The 20,331-nt window shown below is 42.6% G+C and overlaps 1 protein-coding gene across 2 annotated transcripts in view; it reads left to right on the top strand.

The window, feature by feature from the left end:
* LY96 (lymphocyte antigen 96) overlaps nt 1–16,483 on the top strand; it is a 111,931-nt gene extending 95,448 nt beyond the window's left edge. Inside the window, exons 5-6 of one of the 2 annotated variants that reach the window (XR_010577349.2) lie at nt 15,759–15,899; nt 16,051–16,483. Coding sequence is in view for 1 of the 2 variants with exons in the window: in XM_065519375.2 (XP_065375447.1) it covers nt 15,759–15,791 (33 nt within the window). In the remaining variant the exon portion in view is untranslated. Of the gene's footprint in view, nt 1–15,758 lie in introns of both variants that reach the window. The other variant, XM_065519375.2, reaches the window with a different exon arrangement.
* The last annotated feature ends 3,848 nt before the right edge of the window (nt 16,484–20,331 follow it).

Raw genomic sequence — 20,331 nt, forward strand, 5'->3', positions numbered from 1 at the left:
GGTGCCTGCCACCATGCCCGGCTAATTTTTTGTATTTTTAGTAGAGATGGGGTTTCTTCATGTTGGCCAGGCTGGTCTTGAGCTCCTGACCTCCTGATCCACCTGCCTTGGCCTCCCAAAGTGCTGAGAGTACAGGCATGAGCCAGGACTCTTTAAAAAGTAACCATAATATCATGACCACACCTAAAAAATTATTGGTAATTCCTTAATATTATCAGATATCCAGTCACATTTCACTGATTTTATTATAAGCTTTTACTTTTATAGTTGGTTTGTCTGAATCAGGATTTTTGATAGGTTCCTATGTGGTGATTGGTTGGGATACCTCTTAAATCTTTTCTTTCTTTCTTTCTTTTTGAGACAGGGTCTTGCTCTGTCACCCAGGCTGAAGTGCAGTGACAAAATCACTGCTCACTGCAGCCTTGACCTCTCGGGCTGAAGTGATCCTCCTGCCTCAGCCTCCTGAGTAACTGGGACCACAGGCATGTGCCCCTATGCCTGGCTAATTTTTTTTTTTTTTTTTTTTGAGATGGGGGTCTCACTGTGTTGCCGAGGCTGGTCTGGAATTCCTGGGCTCAAGTGATTCTTCCACCTTGGCCTCCCAAAGTGCTGAGATTGCAGGTGTGAGCCACTGTGCCCAGCCAAATCTTTTCTAACCTACAGGTTTCTCCTCATGTTCTTTTTTTTTTTTTTTTTTTCCATTGCAATTTATTTGTTGAAGAAACTGGGTGATTTCTCCAATAGAGTTTCCCATAGTCTGGATATTGCTGATTGCTTCCTTGTAATGTTTAACCTGTTCCTCTGGTCTCTGTATTGCCATCAAACTGATAGTTAGACCTAAAACTTTAGGCTTGAGTGTAGGGCAGAAATATCTCATAGGGGGTGGTGTGTGTATTTCTATCTGGAGACACAAAATGCTGGGTTCTCGCTGCTTCTGTGACGTGAGCTGTCCTGATGTACAGATTAACTCAGCTCCTTAGCTCGTTAGAGGTTGCTCAGTGGTAATACTCCAGTTCTGTTGTTGCTTCCTATGCCTTAGCCAGAATACTGGTCTGGAAGAGAAACTTCTCTCATCAGCATTTGGTTACTCTGAGGTGCAGTTTGTACAGGACAGTCAGAATTCATGCTGTCTTCTTTCCATTTATTAATAGTTTTTAAGGAATTTAAACACTGAAGACTTCAGAGATTGTACCCCTTCTTCCCCAAATAGTTTTCTCCTCTTTCCCCTGGCCCCTCTGTAATCTAGAATCTTGCTCTCTCTTTCAATCTCTCTCTCTATTTTTTTTTTTTTTTTTGAGATGGAGTTTCCTTCTGTTGCCCAGGCTGGAGTACAGTGGTGCGATCTCGGCTCACTGAAACCTCCGCCTCATGGGTTCAAGCGATTCTCCTGCCTCAGCCTCCTGAGTAGCTGGAATTACAGGCTCCTGCCACCATGCCCGGCTAATTTTTTGTATTTTTAGTAGAGATGGGGTTTCACCATGTTGGCCAGGCTGGTCTCAAACTCCTGGCCTCCAGTGATCCGCCTGCCTCGACCTCCCAAAGTGCTGGGATTACAGGCGTGAGTCACCGCACCCAGCCCTCTCTTTCTCTTGAATCCAACTTTGTAGAGCTTTGGAGAAAGAACTGCAGACTCATTCACACTAAGGTACAAATGACAAATAACAGGTTACAGTGTGATTACTCCAGACAGACTTTCTGTTTAACTTCCATCAACATCTTAAGTTAGAGAAATGAAGCTTCTTGGAGAAGAATAACATTTGTGTGCACTTACTATTGTATGCCAGCTGCGGCAGTAAATGATTTATGTGTGCTGTCTCACACAATGCCTACAACAACCCTGTGAGTAAGGTATTCTATGTTATTCCCATTTTACAGATGTGGAAACAAAGCTCAGGTTTCAATAACTTGCCAACTAAAAGGTGACAGAGGTGAAACTAAAACATATGATTGTCTCATTCCAAGCCAGACATCTTATTCTGGAATCACAGAGGAATCATATCGTGTTCTGCCTTCTTTGTATAATTTCAGACATCTTGAACTAGGAGAAAAGGCTTTGGGGGAGAGGATGGCTTCCCAAGGTCGATATTTTCCGCTAGACAGACCCAAGTTACTCATTGTGTCAGTGTGTACAGAAAAGCCTGGCAATCACCCACGGAACCAAAGATTTGTCACTGGAGTGTCATTGTTGAAAATAGTTCTCTGCCACTGCAGCAATAGCGATGTCTTTGCCGCAGCCAGCTTCTTTCTGCTTTTCCAACTCCTCCTTCCTCTTGTTCACTTGTTCCAGTCACACTGGCCTTTTTCCTGTTCCTCAAGCACACCATGCTCCTTTCTATTTCAGAGGTTTGCATCTACTGTTCTTCTCCTGGATCTTTTTTAAATTTAATTTTTTCCAACTTCATTGAGGTATAATTGACAAATAAAACTGTGTAAGTTTGAGAGGTACAATGTGATGATTTGATATACATATATATTGTGACATCATTACCACAATCAAGTTAGTTAGCATATCTGTCACCTCACCCTGGTTACCATTGGTGTGTGTTTGTGTGTGTGTAGCAAGAACATTTAGTTTCTACTCTCAGCAAATTTCAAAAGATAATACAGTATTGTTAACTAGAGTCACTATGCGGTACATTAGATCCCTAGGACATATTCATCTTATAACTGAAAGTTTGTACCCTTTGACCAACATCTCCCCAACATTCTATCCTCTGTTTTCTATGGGTTCAACTTTTTTAGATCCCACATATAAGTGAGATTTTTCCTGGATCTTTCCATGACCAGCTTCTTGACATTCAGATCTTAGCATAAATATTATTGAATCAGAGGCATTCCCCTGATCTTTCTACCTAAAGTAGCCACTCCTTACCCAATCCTCGATTTCTTTTCCAGCTCTTGTTACCATCTGAAAGTATCTTCTGTCTTTCTCTACAAACTATAGGGAGAACATCTACCAGTTTTGCTCACTGCGAGGATTCTGGTGCCTGGCACGAGATGGGCACTCAAGAAGCCTTTGCTGAATGAATGAATTAGCTCAGGCATCCTTTGCTCATTGAAGACTACATGGAGGCCTGTCTCACTGTCCCAAATCCATCACTGCTGGTTCCAGTTGATCACAAGAACTGCCATGGCTTTTCCTTCTGTGAAAGTCAGGGGTTCCTGCCTTTCGCATTTATAAACCAAAACTTGACAAAAATGGTCACATATAATTCTGGTTAGGTATTAGGTTGAGGTCTAAGGTAATTCCTGTTCTAACTGATACTGTTTGCTTGAGCTTGGTCTGGATGTTAATCCTCCCCTACCCTACGTTCCCAAATTTCTGTTGAAACCTAATCACCAACGTGATGGTTTTAAGACGTGGGGCCATTGGGAGGCACAGCCCTGCTGAATCAGATTAGTGCCCTTATAAAAGAGGTGCCAGTGAGCTTCCTTGCTCCTTCCCCATGTGAGAACACAGCAAGATAGGGGCCATCTATCAACCAAGAAGTGCAGCCCTCGCTAGACGTTGAATCTGCAGGCACCTTGAACTTGGACTTTCCAGCGTTTAGGCCTGTGAGAAATAAATTTATGTTGTTTACAAGCCATCCACATTGTGGCATTTTGTTGCAGCAGCCCATACAGGCTAAGCAGGGCATCTTTCAAATTCTCCGTTCTTGTGTGAATATTGAATACCTCTGGGTGAAAGAAGATCATGACAGAATGGAAAGTCTTGCAGAAACTCTTCTGAAGTTGGGTGGCAATAGCTCTTGAGATCCTACAAAACTGGATCTGAAGCTTAGGGGTTTGCAGTAGAGTTAACCAGCGACTTGAGAAACAGTTTATAGGGCAGTACAAAACATGGTCCTAAAATTACCTGTATGGGAATCATCTGGGGAGTGCATGAGACTTATTTAAAATGCAGATTAATAAACTGCAGTCAGACCTCCTGTGTCGATATCTTGGGAGATGGAGCCTGCCGTTCTATATTTTGACAAGTGCCCAGTTGTATTTTATTGTATGTTCCCCAAAGTTTGAGAACCAGTGTCGTTAAGAAAGGAAATTGTATTTTATTACAACCTACTTATCCCGAGGAACCTTAGAAAAGCCACCAAAACAAAGCTGTCAGCACTCAGGCTCCAATCAGCTTTGGAATCCCAGGGTCCCACCTGAGAGATAGCATCAGTCTCGGTGTGGTCTACACTTGGAGAGTGTTACAAACCTCTGGGTGGCCAAGGTTCACTATTTTGCCTTAAAGGGCCTCTAACATGTCACCACTTTGCTTGGGGAATTTTTGTTTCTGGCCTGCCTACTTTCTATTTCACAGGGGTGTGAAAAGTGTAACTCCTAACAAGTCTAATGAGAGACATCGCCAAGCTTTCTAGTGGCAAGAACTTCCTTTGTTCTTTCAGATGTTGCCCTATTTTTTGCCTGAGGAAAGGCATAGTTTGTCCTCATCTTGCTGTAAACATTGTTTAATATTCAAAGTATGAGTTGGGCTTAACCATCTCTCTTCTGTGTCTGTTCTTGTCTTTATGGGTCTTTCTCTGAAAGCTTTTCCTTTCACCTCTAATCTCTCTTTCTTCTTCTTTCTCTTGTCTGAATCCTTCCTATACTTCGAGGACAAATTCAAGTTTGTCTTTATCCACTAACCACCCACCTACCTAAGGCTTTTTTCCTGGCTTGAATTCCCAAAACTGTTATACCATACTGTTTAGTACTTCACTGAGTGAATAGAATAGAATAGAATAGAATAGAATAGAATAGAATAGAATAGAATAGAATAGAATAGAATAGGAGTTTTGCTTAACCATATCTTACTATTCCCCTGCTCTCAGGACTCATGAATGTTTTGTGTGCAGCCATCATTCAAGAGAAAACCCCATGACACTTTGCCAGCACACAGGACACTTCTTGCAAGGGCCAGCAGAGGGCAGTGGAGCACCCATGGTTCTTTCTCCTTTTTCCACCTCTTTGTCTATGTCCAGGAAAACACAAGGAGCCATTTGTTGGTGCCCTGAGCCAAGACAAAGCAGTTGCTAAGTCTTCTGAGATGCTTTATGTCCCTTTCTTACCTTTCTGCTCTGCTCCCTCTTTTGCACCACATACCCCCAAGCATCCACCCTTCTGGGTCTCAGTCCCATCTATTCCCTCCCCTCAACCTCTAAGCTAAAACTGCAGATTGTGACCCTTTCCCACTGGGAACCCTCCTGAGTATTTATTTATTTATTTATTGAGAGAGTCTTGCTCTGTCACCCAGGCTGGTGTGCAGTGGCACGATCTCGGCTCACTGCAACCTCTGCCTCCCAGGTTCAAGCGATTCTCGTGCCTCAGCCTCCCGAGTAGCTGGGATTACAGGTACCCATCACTACACCCAGCTAATTTTTGTATTTTTAGTAGACATGGGGTTTCACCGTGTTGGTCAGGCTAGTCTCCAACCCCTGGCCTCAAGTGATCCACCTGCCTTGGTCTCCTTAAGTGCTGGGATTACAGGCATGAGCCACTGCGCCTGACCCCTCCTGCCTATTTTAAATGTAAGCTTTGCAGGAGTTAATTTAACAATTGTATCCATGTAAGTTACTCCTTCTCTCTTGGCATGGATTGATCTTGCTGGTGGGGAATTCCAGCCTGTGGCCTGGTGAGAGCCAGAGATGGGGTGAGAAGGGTGCAGAGGAAAGAACTGCTGGGAACAATCCCCTGACTTCCTAGCAGGATAGGGTTAGTCCTAGGCTGAAGAGAGCAAACCTCCCATACCCTCAGGGGCCAAGCTCCCTTCCTGGAATGATCAGTGATGAAACAGCTGGTGGTTGTGACTTATCAAAAGGGCCATGCACTGAGAGAACTGTTTATCTTTTGATGGGTGTTCTCCGTGGGCTATTTACTCACACATGTTTTATTCCAAATCCTCAAAACAAGACTGGCCACAGAATTTATGGGAGCCCAGGGCAAGAGGAAAATACAGGTCCTTTTGTCCAAAAATTATGAAGGATTTCAATTTGGTCACTGAGAGCATTAAACCTGGCACAGGGCCCCTCTGAGCATGGAACACATTCATGAATCTAGCCCTGCCCCCAAACATGCATAGGACAAGCTCTCCTGTGTCCTAGACTTGGTATGAAACTTTCCCATGTCTGACTCCTTCACTGTCCTCAGGAACCAGGGTCTAGAGAATGAGAAAGATACACAGGGAAAGTGGATGAGAATTTATTTGACAGATGTGTAATGGACACTGTTTGAGGCTCTGGAGATTCCAAAGTTAACAAAACAAAGTCCCTGCCCTCATGGAGCTTGTACTCTAGTTGTAGAAGACAATGACAGACAAACAGGAGAGTGCCTGCAGATAGTAGGTCAGATAGTGATAAGCATTATGGATAAACGGGGGGCAGGAGGGATAGGAATGCCATCATAAGGAGTGCTGTTATGATTTCAGGAAAGGTGGTCAAGAAGGGCCTCACGAATCGTGTGCTATTTGAGCAAAGACCTTGAGGGAGTGTGTCCTACAGGCATCTGAGGATGAGTATCCAAGCAGAGGGGTTAGCAAGTGCAAAGACTCCTGCGGCTTCCTGACTTTGAGAAAGAGCAGGGAGGACAGGATGGTTGGTGTGGAAGATTGGGGCCTGGGAGGATGGAGAGAGGTGGAAAGGGGAGGCCAGGTCTTATACAGTAATTATTTTGCATTTTAGATGAGATGGACCTTTGGAGGTTTTAGAGCAGAGGAGGTTTGTGATCTGACTTAGGTTTTAAAGGACTCCCTCTATGCTCCATCAAGAAGAGATTGTGGAGGCATACTGTGAAAGCAGGGTGACCAGTGAGGAGACTCCTGCAATCATCTAGGTGGCTTTGGACTAAGGCATTCATAGTTGAGGTGATGAAAAGTGGTCAGATTCTAGGAAAACCGTAAGCTCTCGGTGGTGAGGGGTCATGTTGGTCTTGTTTACCACTGTGGTTCTGTTGCCACACACAAGATCTGGCATATATAGGTGCTTAATGAATATGTATTTAATGAACCCAGGGAGCAAATACAAATAGATAAGATTGGGATAATAAGATAATTAAGACAAATAGATAAGATTAAGTTCTTATAACAGAGCTGTAAGAAATAACATTAAAAGAATGGAGGCAGAATACCTTGACAATGTTTATAGTTTTTATTCCCACTTTGCTTCTATTAAATCTGTTGAAATGTTAAAGATCATTTGATATGAAATAAATTACATGTCTCAACCCTACATAGCCTGTAAGCCTGAATATGCTCAAATGGACAGCCTGTATTTTTAGTATCAGGTCAATAGGTGGTGCTATATCTTGTTAGGGCTTCGTCCCCAACTAGGCAATGTGAGAGGAGGCTTACTAATGTAGATCAAAATGTTAAATGCAGTCTTATCTGGAGTGTATTCTGAGTCTATTGAAAATTAGATTAGTTTCTCCAGCAATTTGGTAGGACTCTCTTGGAATTATATGTATGAAACTAACATTTGAAAATGTCAATTCTCCCTTACGTGGAACATTTAGATATTTAAATGATAGAAAATGCATCTCAGTATTAGAAACAGAGCTGTGCCCACATGCGGCAGATGCCCTCAATGCCTGATGACATTTTACTTTCTTTCTTTCTCCATGTGATTCTGGTATATGTGTGTATTGTCAATATACGTCTATTTTGGCTGCTATTTGTAAAAAGACCACATAAGGCATCATTAGATTTATTTCCTTTATTGAATGTGTAGGTGGGTACAGAATGTGTAGGTGGGTACAGAAAGGAGTGGCATGGGAGAGGGGTATACAAGGAGAAAGTGAGGCTGCGGTCCTATTTGGGAGACTGTGAGGTTGTGTGGAACATTCTATGAACACTTTTTGGATAGCAAATTTCTTCCAGCTGTGGGCTGTCTCCACCAGCTGGGCCATCTTTCTCCACCCAGAAAGCTCTCGAAGCAGTACCACCTCTTGCAAGATTGCATCTCTTGGAACCCTGTAGCTGGCTAGATCTTTCTTGTCCAATGCCCAACTTTCTGCTGTTAGAATTCGTTCTTATGGATTAAATTCTGCCATTGTCAGGCCTGAAGAAGTGGAAGATCAAAGATTCTGGACAGGCTTTCCTATGAGTCAGGCAGAGTAAACCTCACCCTACAAGATGACTTGTGCCCCCCTCAGGAGTCCCTGGGTGGACTTGAGAGCTGTAGGCATCTGAGGATGAAATCGTATTCTTTCATGGTGTTAATGATATGGCTCTCCTGAAATGGAAGGCCTTGAGAACTGCTTCTGCTAGCGGACCTGTAAAAGGGACACAGGCCAATATACTGTTGTTTCAGATGGTTTTCTCTCTGAGCAATATTTCTGCCTTTTCTTTTCTGGGACTTGATGCCTGAAACTGTCCTTCAACCAGCACCTGCTTCCTTTCTTGCTGTGATCTGAGACCTCTGTCCAAGGGGCAAACGCTCTAACTGACCAGCCAGCATGTCCCCATTTCTTTGACAGAGTTTTTCCTTCAAACCCTTTGGCTTGCACTTCCTCCCTCAAGCCTTCCTTGAAGTCCTTCCATCCACTTACTATTTGTTGATTCAGCAAATGGATGGTGTGTAGCTCCTGGATCTCAGGCATCATGCTGGGTGCTGGGGAAATAGCAGGACACACTTTCTGTCCTCAACCTTTCCTTAGAATAAGCCTCCTTCCTTTTGACTCATTTAAAGCCTGATTTTCCTTCTATGATACTGCTTTGCTTTGGGCCTTGCCTAAAAGCTCCCTATAGTCTAGAGCTAGAAAGTGGGACTTTCTGTCTTCTTACCTGGCTATCATTCATATATTGGCTTTTTGTCACCTCATGGGTGACAAGCTGGCTCAAAGAACTTTTGGGCATTATTTCTGCATTCAAGAAAGATGGTGGGGGAAGCACCAACTAAGTCTGTTCATTTTATCAGAGAAGCATAAGTTTTTCTGGAGGCTCCCAGCAGAGTTCCAGTATCCTCACATTGTCCCCTTTAGCTAAAAGGAAAACAGGGAAAACGAGTACGTGGCTTTAGAGAGAAAGGGTTTGGGAATGGCTCCTTAAGTCAGTCATCCAAGAACATTGGCTCCCGAGGGACACTCAATCCAGCCAGATTATGCTCTTCTACACAAGTAACCTATCAACATCTGGGTCACTCCGTTACATCCATTGACTCCCGGGCTGCCATTTCTCTCCTGACTTCATCTCCTGTTATCATCTGGCTGGCTTTAACTTCAGCACTGACAACACTTGGACATAGAGTTTCTTGACCTCCTTCATCCCTTTCTTCCACTCCTCCTAGGCAACCCATTAAATAGCTAACACTGAACTCACTGCTTCAAACAAACTTTCACCTCCTCCTGCTTTCCCATGACTGGCTCATGAAAGTTCATCTCACTTGTCATTGTCACTGAGATCATTGAATTCATCCCGTGCTGCTCCGTCTTCTTCACTTCTGGCATCCGAAGGTCCCTGAATCCTGTTCATCTTATCTCTGGAATAGCTCTTGCCTCCTCCTCCTCTCTGTATTGCCACAGCTCCACTTTAAGTCCTGATTTTCTCTCCCTGTTTCAATCCATCCTCTGAACTGCCACAATTATGTAATTATACCATATAATTTGATTTGGTTGTTCTTCCTTGGTTAAAAGTCATTCATGGTTTCTTATTGTTTTAGTATAAAATAAAAGCATGGCATTCAAAACCTTTCCTGCCCAGCCCATCACTGTAGCCTGCTCTTTCTCTTGTTATTCTGGATTTTCAGTTTCCCAAACAGCTCTCAGGGCTTTGCTGTGTCTGGATGCTCTTTCTGTCCTTCTCATTCAGTGAACTCCTTCTGCAAGCCGAGCTCAAATACAACCTCTGCAACATTGCTTTCTTCAATCTCTTAGGCAGAATGAATTACACTGCCTTCCTTTCTACCGTTGCACTGTTCATGTCATATTTGTGACATTGTTTTCTACATGCATGCTGATCTCCTTTAGGAGGGGACCAGTCTCTGATTCAGCTTTACATCTTTAATAGCTACTGCAGTGCCTGGCACATAGCAGGTGTTCAACAGAGGTTTGTTGAACAAATATTTTTGAACTATTGTGGATTGCGATGGAGGAAATTTTCTGAATGTTGTGCATTTGGTACATTCTTAACATTTGGTAAATATGAATCCTAAAAGTTTAGTGAAGAAAACTTCAGAGAACAAATGTTTACCACAGTGTAGAGTTCTTCAGTTTCCAGGATCGGAGGTGGTGTGTGTGTGGTTGATGTTTTTAGAGTGAGGCAATGGCTCAGCCCCGTGGGAGCAGATTGCATGAGACAAGCACCCGGAATGGGCGAGATAATGCCAGCCAATCTGTCAGATTTCATCATCTGCTGGTCCTGGGCTGGTAAGATTCTTTATATATGCCTCTCTCATGCTTACATCTTGTGAGGAGCTGCCTTCAAATTTCATCCTCTGCAGGTTGCTTATACAACTCAACATCTAAAAATAATAACTTGAGATAGCATATTATTTATTTTGAATTTCGTAAATGAATCTTGGTGTATTTTTTTTGTTGTTAAGCACAGATTCTAATTATTTCTGCTCTGTGATGAAATCTATAGGCATGGAGAAGAGGCAAATCTCTTTCATAGGTTATTTCTTAGTCAAGCAAGAAATAATATTTTTTCTTTTAATTTTATACTGCTAAAATTATAATTATGTAATTATGAAAAAGCAGTTTGGGGAGTAGTCCATTTATGACTCAAGTATGTCGCTGGTACTTTCTTATTGTGCACCAAAAGAAAGGACCAGCAATTTACTTTTTGAATCTGGGAAACCTAATTGTGGGTGGGGTGTGGGTGTTGGCAAATAAAATGTGTGGGTTGGCAAGTTGTTTGAATATACTTGCATGACTGTGGGTGAGGTAGTGGGTGTGTGTATGTGCGCGTGTGTGTAGCTCAGCAATTACAACAAAACCTCATAAGTTTTGGGAAAAGGTGGGACATAATTAACCCATGAGTAGATATCTATCATAATTACACATGCATCCTGTCTTTCTGTGCTAGTATTGTTGAAGATAGCTCTCCTTTAACAAATTGATGATATTTGAAACTCTTTATGTTCTAAGTAGCTTAAATATCTTCCCTGGACATTATTCGTGTTATTAATTTTCTTTGCAATGCCTTATTTTCAAATGTGCTACAAAGGTAATCTTCAATCAAGGTTGAATTGCTGTTATTGTCAGAGTAGCAGGATCTGAAATGATGAGGTTTGATTGCAATTGTCTTATTTCCTAGCCATGGGAGTAATAATGATAGTTCTTCCCATCAGGTTGAAACAAAGCAGATGATCATCTATGTGAGTATAATGTCTTAGGTGCTTTCCTAGAAATATATTTTATAGTCTGGTTTAACTAGGGAAACAAGCAATTGGTAATTGCTAATGAGTTAGAAGGTACTGTTCAGGAATTTTAAGGCAGATCTTCCATTTTTGGGATAAAAAAGGAATGATTCTGATGGGTTTAAGTATATCATCTCTTCTGCATTCACATATGGCTTTGTGTGAAAAAGAAAGAGACAGTTCTAAATGGGTAACTTGGCAGGAATGCTGGTGATAGGAGATGATTTTACAGAGTTGATAGAAAGAGCAGGTTTGGCCTTGAATGCAGAAATCTGGCCTCTGTGGGCCGAATACAGAGAAAGGACAGTGTGAATGTCCCAATATTGTTGTTCCAAAGGTGTGGCAGCAATATCAAAGCCAAAAATCCATTGTTGGAGCCACGAATCTCAAATTGAGGAAGAATGTTGCAAGTATCCCTTTCATGTAATGAACTGGATCCAGGTTTCATTTGAGTGATAGCTTAATTGCTGGTCAATGACCTTTCTTTTTTTTCTTCTGCTTAAGAGATTAAGCTTTATTCAGGGCACAGCTGAAGAAAGAACAAAGAGTCAGTAAATTAGCAGCATAATCTGTTGAGTCATGAGAACATAAAGCCTTTTCCTACACTCACAGAAGCATTTCAGCTTGGATGACACAGATCTGTCCTTTAAGGGCCATAGGCATTGTTGCTTCTTCCTCCATCCCTCCCTATAGGTTTAATTCCAGCCATGGTGCCCCTTTCCCATTTTTATCATTGAAGTTTTCTATCCTTCCTGTGGGGAAAAATATTCCTTTTCTTACTTCCGTGAAACTGCTCATGAAGGTCACCATGGCCTCCGCCTTGCTGCAGCCAAAGCTTGGTTCTCAGTCTTCATCCCACCTCACCTTGTAGCAGGAGCTGACACAGCTGCTCACTCTCTCCTCCAGCAAACATTTTCTTCTCTTGACTTCCAAGACTCTGCACTTTCCTTCCTACCTCTTCTGCTGCTGGATACATCTCCCCAGATGTTTGTTGCTTCCTTCTCTTTTCATTGACACATCCAGGGCTCAGATCTTAGATCGCTCCTTTTTCTTGCCTTCCACACGCTCTTGGAAATCTCATTTGGTCTCATGGCTGTCTGTGCTGCAAACTCCCACACGAGCACCTCCAGCCCACACCTATCCCTGAATTCCAGACTCACAGAGACAACCATCTATTCCATGTCTCTGCATTTCCACCTTCACGTGTCTGAAACTGAACTCTAGATCTTTCTTCCAAGTTGGCTTTCCTTACCTTCTTTCACATCTCAGTTAAGGACAGCTTCATGTGTTTAAGTGCCCAAGTTAATTGCCTTGGAAGCATCCCTGACTCCTCTCTTTTGCTCACATTTCACATCTAATCTTTCAAAAAACCCCAATATCTGGAATCTCATTACCACTTCTCACTATCTCCACTGCAACCACTTTGGTCTGATCCACAAACATCCCTTGCGTGGATTCTTGCAGTTGCCTTTTAGCTGGTCTTCAAGCTTCTTTCCCTGTCCTCCGAGGTTGATTCTCCCCATTACTCTCAAAGTAAAGGCCAAGGCCCTCATTAAGGCCAATGAAGCTCTGCATGATCTGTCTCTTCCCCTAACCATTCTCTCTCTGACTCCTCTTCCTGTCACTCATCCATTTCAGACACCATGGCCTCTTTGCTGCACCTTTAACTTTCTAGATGTGTTTCTATTTTAGGGCCTTTGCACCTGTGGTTCTGTCTGCCTGGAATGTTCTCTCCCAGGCACGTGCATCATGAACTCCCTCACTTCAAATCCTCTCTCTGATGTCATTTTCTTGCTGAGGTCACCTTGACAACCCTAAGTACCATTGCAACCCCCTCCCCCCAGCCTTGCTGACTCCCCTGCTCTATTATTTTTCTATAACAATTATTGTCTAGTAAGATACTATATAATATGCTTATTTTTATGCTTTTAAAAATTGTCAGCCACTCCCCACTAGAATGCAATCTTCATGGGGGCAGGGACTCTGTCTGTTTTGTATCCCAGCACCTATGATGGTGTACGGCACATAGTAGGTCCTCGGTGGATGTTTATTGAATGAATGAAAGAAAGCTATAGATGCTAGGGTGGCTGGCTTGCTCCCAGGGTGCCGTGACTACTTTTCTCTCACGTCTTTGATCAGGGGAGACCTCACTTCCTAAAGTGTTTGTTGGGGAGCAGGAGCAAGAATGAAGTTTCCCGGGGGTAGTTTCTGGGAGAGAGAAAAAGAGAGAAGACCATTCCTGCTGTTGCAGGGATGACTTGGGTGGTTCCTACTTGAGTGACGGAGGTGGGTGGTCAGGGAGCCTGGCCTGGCCTGATGTATTTTGTATTCTGATATTTTTGCTTAGCATTATATCATGATTAGTTTTAAAAATAATTTTCATGGTGATTATTTTAATGACGGCATACTTAAAATAGAGTGTTAGTGCCCCATCCTTGAAAGCAGATATGTGGATGCATGCAGATGATCATGGATTGCTTTCGAGAATCTGAGGGTAATGTAGTTAAGAGCACAGGTTACAGTTAGGCTGTCTGGGTACAAATCCTGACTCTGGCCCTTTCCACCTGTGTGCCCTTAGACAACTCACTTTCCTTCTCTGTAAAATTGGAATAGCAACAGTACCTGTATCGGTAACAGTAGCAGGGTTATTTTGGAGAATAGAAGAGTTGATATTTATATAGTTCTTGGGGCTGAGCATGTTGGCTCATGCCTGTAATCCCAGCACTTTGGGAGGTCAAGGTGGGTGGATCACTTGACGTCAGGAGTTACCAGCCTGGCCAACATGGTGAAACCCCGTCTCTATTAAAAAATGCAAAAATTAGCTGGGCATGGTGATGTGTGCCTGTAGTCCCAGCTACTCAGTAGGCGGAGGCAGGAGAATCACTTGAACCTGGCAGGCGGGGGTTGCAGTGAGCTGAGATCATGCCACTGCACTCCAGCCTGGGCCACAGAGCAAGACTCTGTCTCAAATAAATAAATAAATAAATAAATAAATAAATAAATAAATAAGTAAATAGATAAATAAATAAAGTACTTGGACCTCTGTTACTCAAAGTGTTGTCTTCAGACAAGGATCATCAGCAATACCTAGGGGCTTGTTATAATAGAAATGCAGACTCTCAGACCTGGCCCCAGCCCTGCTGAATCAGAAGCTGCCTTTTGACAATATCCCTAGGTACTTTCTATGGCCAGGAGAGAAACTGACTTAAGCAGTGCCTGGAACATAGCAAGTACTACATAATGTTGGTTAAATTTTAGAGCAGTTCTGGTTTTTCACCAGTCATAACTGGTCATAGAAAGATGTTGAAAATCTTGAAATAAGGCTTATTTCTTGTTTGTGTCAGGCAAGCTTTTCCAATAAATAGCTGGGGTGCTGTCTCAGGCCAATCACTGTGTACCTCTGGTCTTCAGCTTACTGGTCTGTGATGTGAGAGTTGGAAATGCGTAATTTCAGAAATATCCTTCCAGCTCTGGCCCTTCGGTATTCAATACTGCCTTTCAATTCACATTTTACTGAGCAGGGAGTTAAAGAAGACCCAAGATTTCTTTTGGAAACTGTATAAAAGTAAGGCCTTGGAAAAATATTTACAAATGTCCCTTATGGTGCAAGCTAATCATGCCAGAATTGTCCAAATTAAAAAAATCTCACCAGTTCATCTTATTATGTCTTTCTATATTCTTTTTTGAGACAGAGTCTTACTCTGTCACCCAAGCTGGGGTACACTGGCGTGATCTTGGCTCACTGCAACCTCCGCCTCTAGGGCTCAAGTGATTCTCATGCCTCAGCCTCCTAAGAAATTTGGATTACAAGAACCCACCATCACGCCTGGCTAGTATTTTGTATTTTTAATTGAGACTGCCATGTTGGCCAGGCTGATCTCGAACTCCTGACCTCAAGTGATCCACCCACCTTGGCCTCCCAAAGTGCTGGGATTACAGGTGTGAGCCACCACACTCAGACCATCTTATTCTGTATTAGTATTTATTTGATGATACTAAGAACTTGCAGGATTCTGTTGCTCTTGACAGCAACTGGTCTATTAATTATTAGCCATTTTAGAATAAAAAACAATGACCCTTACAAATTATCTAACTTTTGGTGACATAATTGCTTCATAGCCCATGATTCAGACAGAGTTAGCAGTTCTTAGAGATTAATTTTCTAAAATGTAACCAGCAATCACACCCTAACAGTCTGAAAGGGCTCCTAGAAAACAGTCCTTACTTTATAGAACAGGAAAATGAAAAGGAAGATGCCTCTCTTGAGAACATTTTTATAACCTCGATCAAGATTTTCAACATCTTTCTGTGATTGGAGGAATACAGGTCCAATTCCTTGGCCTGGTTGGTATTCTTCACCTGTTTTTATTTGGCTTTAAATAATCTTTTATGGACTGAATTTTGTCTGTGTTCTTTCCACAGATTTACATGTTGAAGCCCTACCTCCTGATATAACTACTGGGAAATAAAAGTAAAATTCTAAGCCCCTCAACTGAGTGAACAGACCTTCTCTTGGCCATAGCAACCCCAGAATAACCTTGAAAACGGTTCTCAGCCATGATGGTATGAGAGGTTGGACACACCTTATTATACCTGCTCCCTCACTAACAGCCATTAGGCCTTCTTCCCTACAGGCTGAATAGAAACCAGCCCTCTCAAAAGACTCTGCTGCTGATATCAACCAACCATCTGATGCTGCCCCTCCCTTTTGCAGTTTCGGTGCAACAACAGACCAGCATTTCTTCCTGATGAGAGACAATTGACCATGGAGTTGTTCTGGCCAATCTACGGAGAATGTGCAGTGAAGGTTTTCATGTCATCTGCTTCATCTTTTGATGCCAGAGGGCCTGAAACTCCACCCTGGGATTATGCTAACACTGCCATTTTTTGTACACAGGACCCATGAAGAGGCACGAAGCTCAACTGTACATGTGCATGTTTTTCCTTTTGTAAATATTAATGACTCCTCCTATAATCTGTTGAATATGTACACTTAACCACCCAACTTACCGTATGTTTCTGTTCCCTTTTCCCCCTCCCTTGAAGTATCTGTTTTTGGCTTCTGACCAGAGGCTACACTTCCCAGCCTCTGGGAATGGCCACCCTGCAGGCTGAAACTCTTCATGAGAAATAAAGCTCTTCTTTCTAAATTTATGAAAGTTGTCATTCTTAAATTGATATGATATTTGGAGGTAGAGCCTTTAAGAAGGGAATTAAGGTGAAACGAGGTCATGAGAGTGGGGCCCCAATCTGATAGGACTGGTGTATTAGTCTGTTTTCATGCTGCTGATAAAGACATACCCAAGACTGTTTATAGAAAAAGAAAACGGACTCACAGTTTCATGTGAGTGGGGAGGCCTCACAATCATGGCAGAAGGCAAACAGCACATCTTACATGGTGGCAGAGAAGAGAGAATAACAGAACTTGTGCAGGGAAACTCCCCTTTATAAAACCATCAGATCTCACAAGACTTATTCACTATCACAAGAACAGCATAGGAAAGGCCCACCCCCATGATTCAACTACTCCCCAACAGGCCCATCCCATGACATGTGGAAATTGTGGGAGTTACGATACAAGATGAGATTTGGGCGGGGACACAGCCTAACCATAACAACTGGTGTCCTTATAAGAAGAAGAGGTACTAGAACTCACTCTCTTTCTCTCTGCATAAACAGCAATGAGGCTACATGAAGATACAGAGAAAAGGCGTTGTCTGTAAGTTAGCAAGAGAGGCCTCACCAGAAACCAACCCTAATGTCACTTTGATCTTGGACTCCAGGCTTCAGAACTGTGAGAAAATAGCTGTCTGCATTTTAAGCCACCTGGCCTGTGGTATTTTATTATGGGTGCCCAAGCAGATGAATGCATCCTCTTTGCATTTTCTTTTGTTATGCTTCCACAAGGTGCTTGTCTCTTTCTATATGCCCAGGATGTGCCCACTTCCATATCTTTCTCCTGAGTCCTCTTAGGATCGTTTTCCTCTGCACTGCTGCTGTAAGAATCAGTTGGTTTTCATGGCTCTGTTCAAATGACATCTCTTCTGGGAAGCCTTCTGAAGTGGATTGCATAAGGTCTCTTCCAAATTCATGGTGACCTGGAACCTTAGAATGTGACCTTATTTGGAAATAGGGCCTAAAGACCAATAACTCGTATATTTATAAGAAGAGGAGATGACCCAGAGATGCAAAAAAGATGGCCATGTGAAGACAGAGGCAGAGATTGGAGTGATGCTACCACAAGCCAAGGAATGCTGGTAGCTGGAACAGGCAAGAGTTATCTTCTAGAGCCTTCAGAAGGGGTGTGGCTCTGTTGACACTAATTTTGGACTTTTGGCTTCCAAAACTGTGAGAGAATAAATTCCTGTTGTTTTATGCCACCAAGTTTGTGGTAACTTGTTAAGGCAGCCATAGAAAGCTAATAGGCCTTCTCTGATCCTCCCAGAGGAAAGTTCCCAGGGGACATTTTGCCTCTTCCTGAGACTTTCCACCTTCTATTATAGCTTATTTAATTGCATCCTATTGGTTCACCAAGACTGTGACCCTTGGACGGGAGAATCTTTGAGTCAACAAAGTACTCATCACAGAACCTTGGATATTGCAATGTTTGTAGTCCTCAAAAATGTCTTAAATAAATGAACAGAAGTTCTGGGCATCAAATTTCCTAAGGGAAATAATAGCTTTTTCCTAGGACAAAAATGCTGCAACCATGACATGTGCACATCTACTTCCAGATTAATTTACACAGCAGCATGTAGGGGGAATGAGAATTTCCTACACAATTGTTAGTGATTGTTTATTGAAACTTTATGAGAGAAACATTACTGTGTGGTAGAAAGGGCACAAGACTGGGCATTTAAAACTCTAGAATTGGGTTGGAGTCCAGGTCTTTCTGATTATTAGCTGTGATACCTTAGGTAAGCCATTCTTGGGCTCAGTATCAATATGAGCAAAATGAGAATAAAATGGTGAGGTGCTGCCTACCCCATGGGCATGTTAGGAAACTTGCATGAGGTAGGCTATAAGAGAGGGTTCTGGAAGCTACAAAGTCTCTAAGCTTCTGAGCTGGTTTGAGAGTTATCTAGAGTGCCTCGTGGGGTCACAGTCATAGTCACAGAGCTGTAGGAGTTAGACCTATAAGGGAGTTGAAGGATCATATAATGAACACCCCAATACCACATGAGGAAAACGAGTCCAAGAGAAATTGTGACTCACTTATCTACTCTGAATCCAGTGGCCCCACAGTGGGAGCCTGGGTCCCTTCTCACTAAGCTGAGATGCCATAGCAAGAGGCAACTAGCAATGTTTCTTTCTTTGCAGAAACTAATCACAGTGAGCTCATCTGATGGAACAGACAGAACAAGTGCAGGACAATTCTCAGAAACACAATAAGAATGTTATACATAACGTCAAACTCATTTCGTCAGATGATTCTTTGCAGTTCATTTTGAAGAATGTCATAAACATTTTAGCAATCCTAACATGATAAGGGTATAATTAACGATGGCATTTATCCAAGGCTTAGGTTGTAGAATATTATGCCCTAGATATTTGACAGACAGGAGTGTGAATTTTTAAGTCAAATAGATGAGGTGGAGATACCCAGGGAATATACTGGCAAATCAGCAGTTCTCAATGGAAGAGTAAACGTCCATGATGTGATGTAAGTGTCCGTGATGTGATGCAGAGATTGACAGTCTAGTTCCTAGACCTGAAACTGTTAAAATGCTGATTCTGGTATTCCCAGTCGCTTGTTGAAGAAGAGGTTAAAAACCTGTTATAAGACACTGTAGATGTGAGTATTGGTTAACTTTAAAATGTCCCTTACTGTGGGCAAGATCACATAGTTGGATGCATGAAAGAGTGCTCTATTTATTAAGGAAATGAGAACTATGAATGAGAAAGCTGGATGCTAACATTCTCAGATGGGAGCTCATTTTATTTTCTAGTAAAGAAAAACACCAAGGAATATGTCTCAAATTAAGGTTATGCTGTGCTAGATATATGAAGAACTATGTCTTTAAATGACTTAACGGGACATTTTCGAGCAACTCAGCACTTGGCAGGTTTCATTTTGACAAGCAGGAGCAGGTGGGAGGCTCAGGCTTCTCAACCTTGAAGAGATGACCCCAAATGACTTTGTGTTTTCCTGATAGCTGCAAGATAAAATAAGGGTTAATCAACTGTCTGGGGGAAGGTACATCCATTGCTCAGGTGAAGGGGAGAGGATTGTATGACAGATGAATAGAAAGAACCAGTGTCAGGAAAGCACACAGTGACATACGTGCTGGGAAGCACGCTGGCCAGGCATCCCTGGGGTCCGGTGGTAATGGTTTCTGTTCAGCACAAAGGAATTAAACCCAACAGTCAATGGTGCTCACACAAGCGTGCATACTTCTGCAGCTCTTGAGTGAGAGATTTTTCTGTTTTTCTACACTTGAGAGGAACCGACCCTGCAGAGGCAATACACCTCCAGGCAGGCTTATGCCTTTTCTGAACTTTGAGAGGCTTTAAATGTTTTGAAAATAGGTAACTTTTCTGAAATTGTTTCAAATCGGGACCCTTTTGACACTCTTTTCCACTTTTTCTACTGCTTCTATTTTCTTCATTAGTGCCTCTCCCTCTTCTGCTTCCTCTAATCTCTGTCCCTGCCAGTCTGGGTCAAGTTTCTGGCACCTGACTTGTTTGCCAGGAAAAAGACAACTGCGGTGAAGGAGAAAACCCTTTCCTGCGTGCTCGGCTGCCTTCGGATCCAACGCTCCTAGCTGGGAGATGGGAAGCTGTGGGCTGCGCAGTGGGCCCTATGGTTTTGGAAAGGGGACGACACCCCACCTCGTGTTCATCTTTGTAGAATCTGGGCAGGTTTGGGGGTCCTCATGAAAGATTTTGAAATTTTTGAAGTCTATACTCTGCCTGTTTTTCTACAAAATTCTTTAGTAGGTGAATCATTTACTTAACATTGTATACTTGGGAGAATGTGATGATGGGGACAGAG

This window comes from Macaca fascicularis, chromosome 8 (genome assembly GCF_037993035.2).
Source record: "Macaca fascicularis isolate 582-1 chromosome 8, T2T-MFA8v1.1".
Classification (NCBI taxonomy): Eukaryota; Metazoa; Chordata; class Mammalia; order Primates; family Cercopithecidae; genus Macaca; species Macaca fascicularis.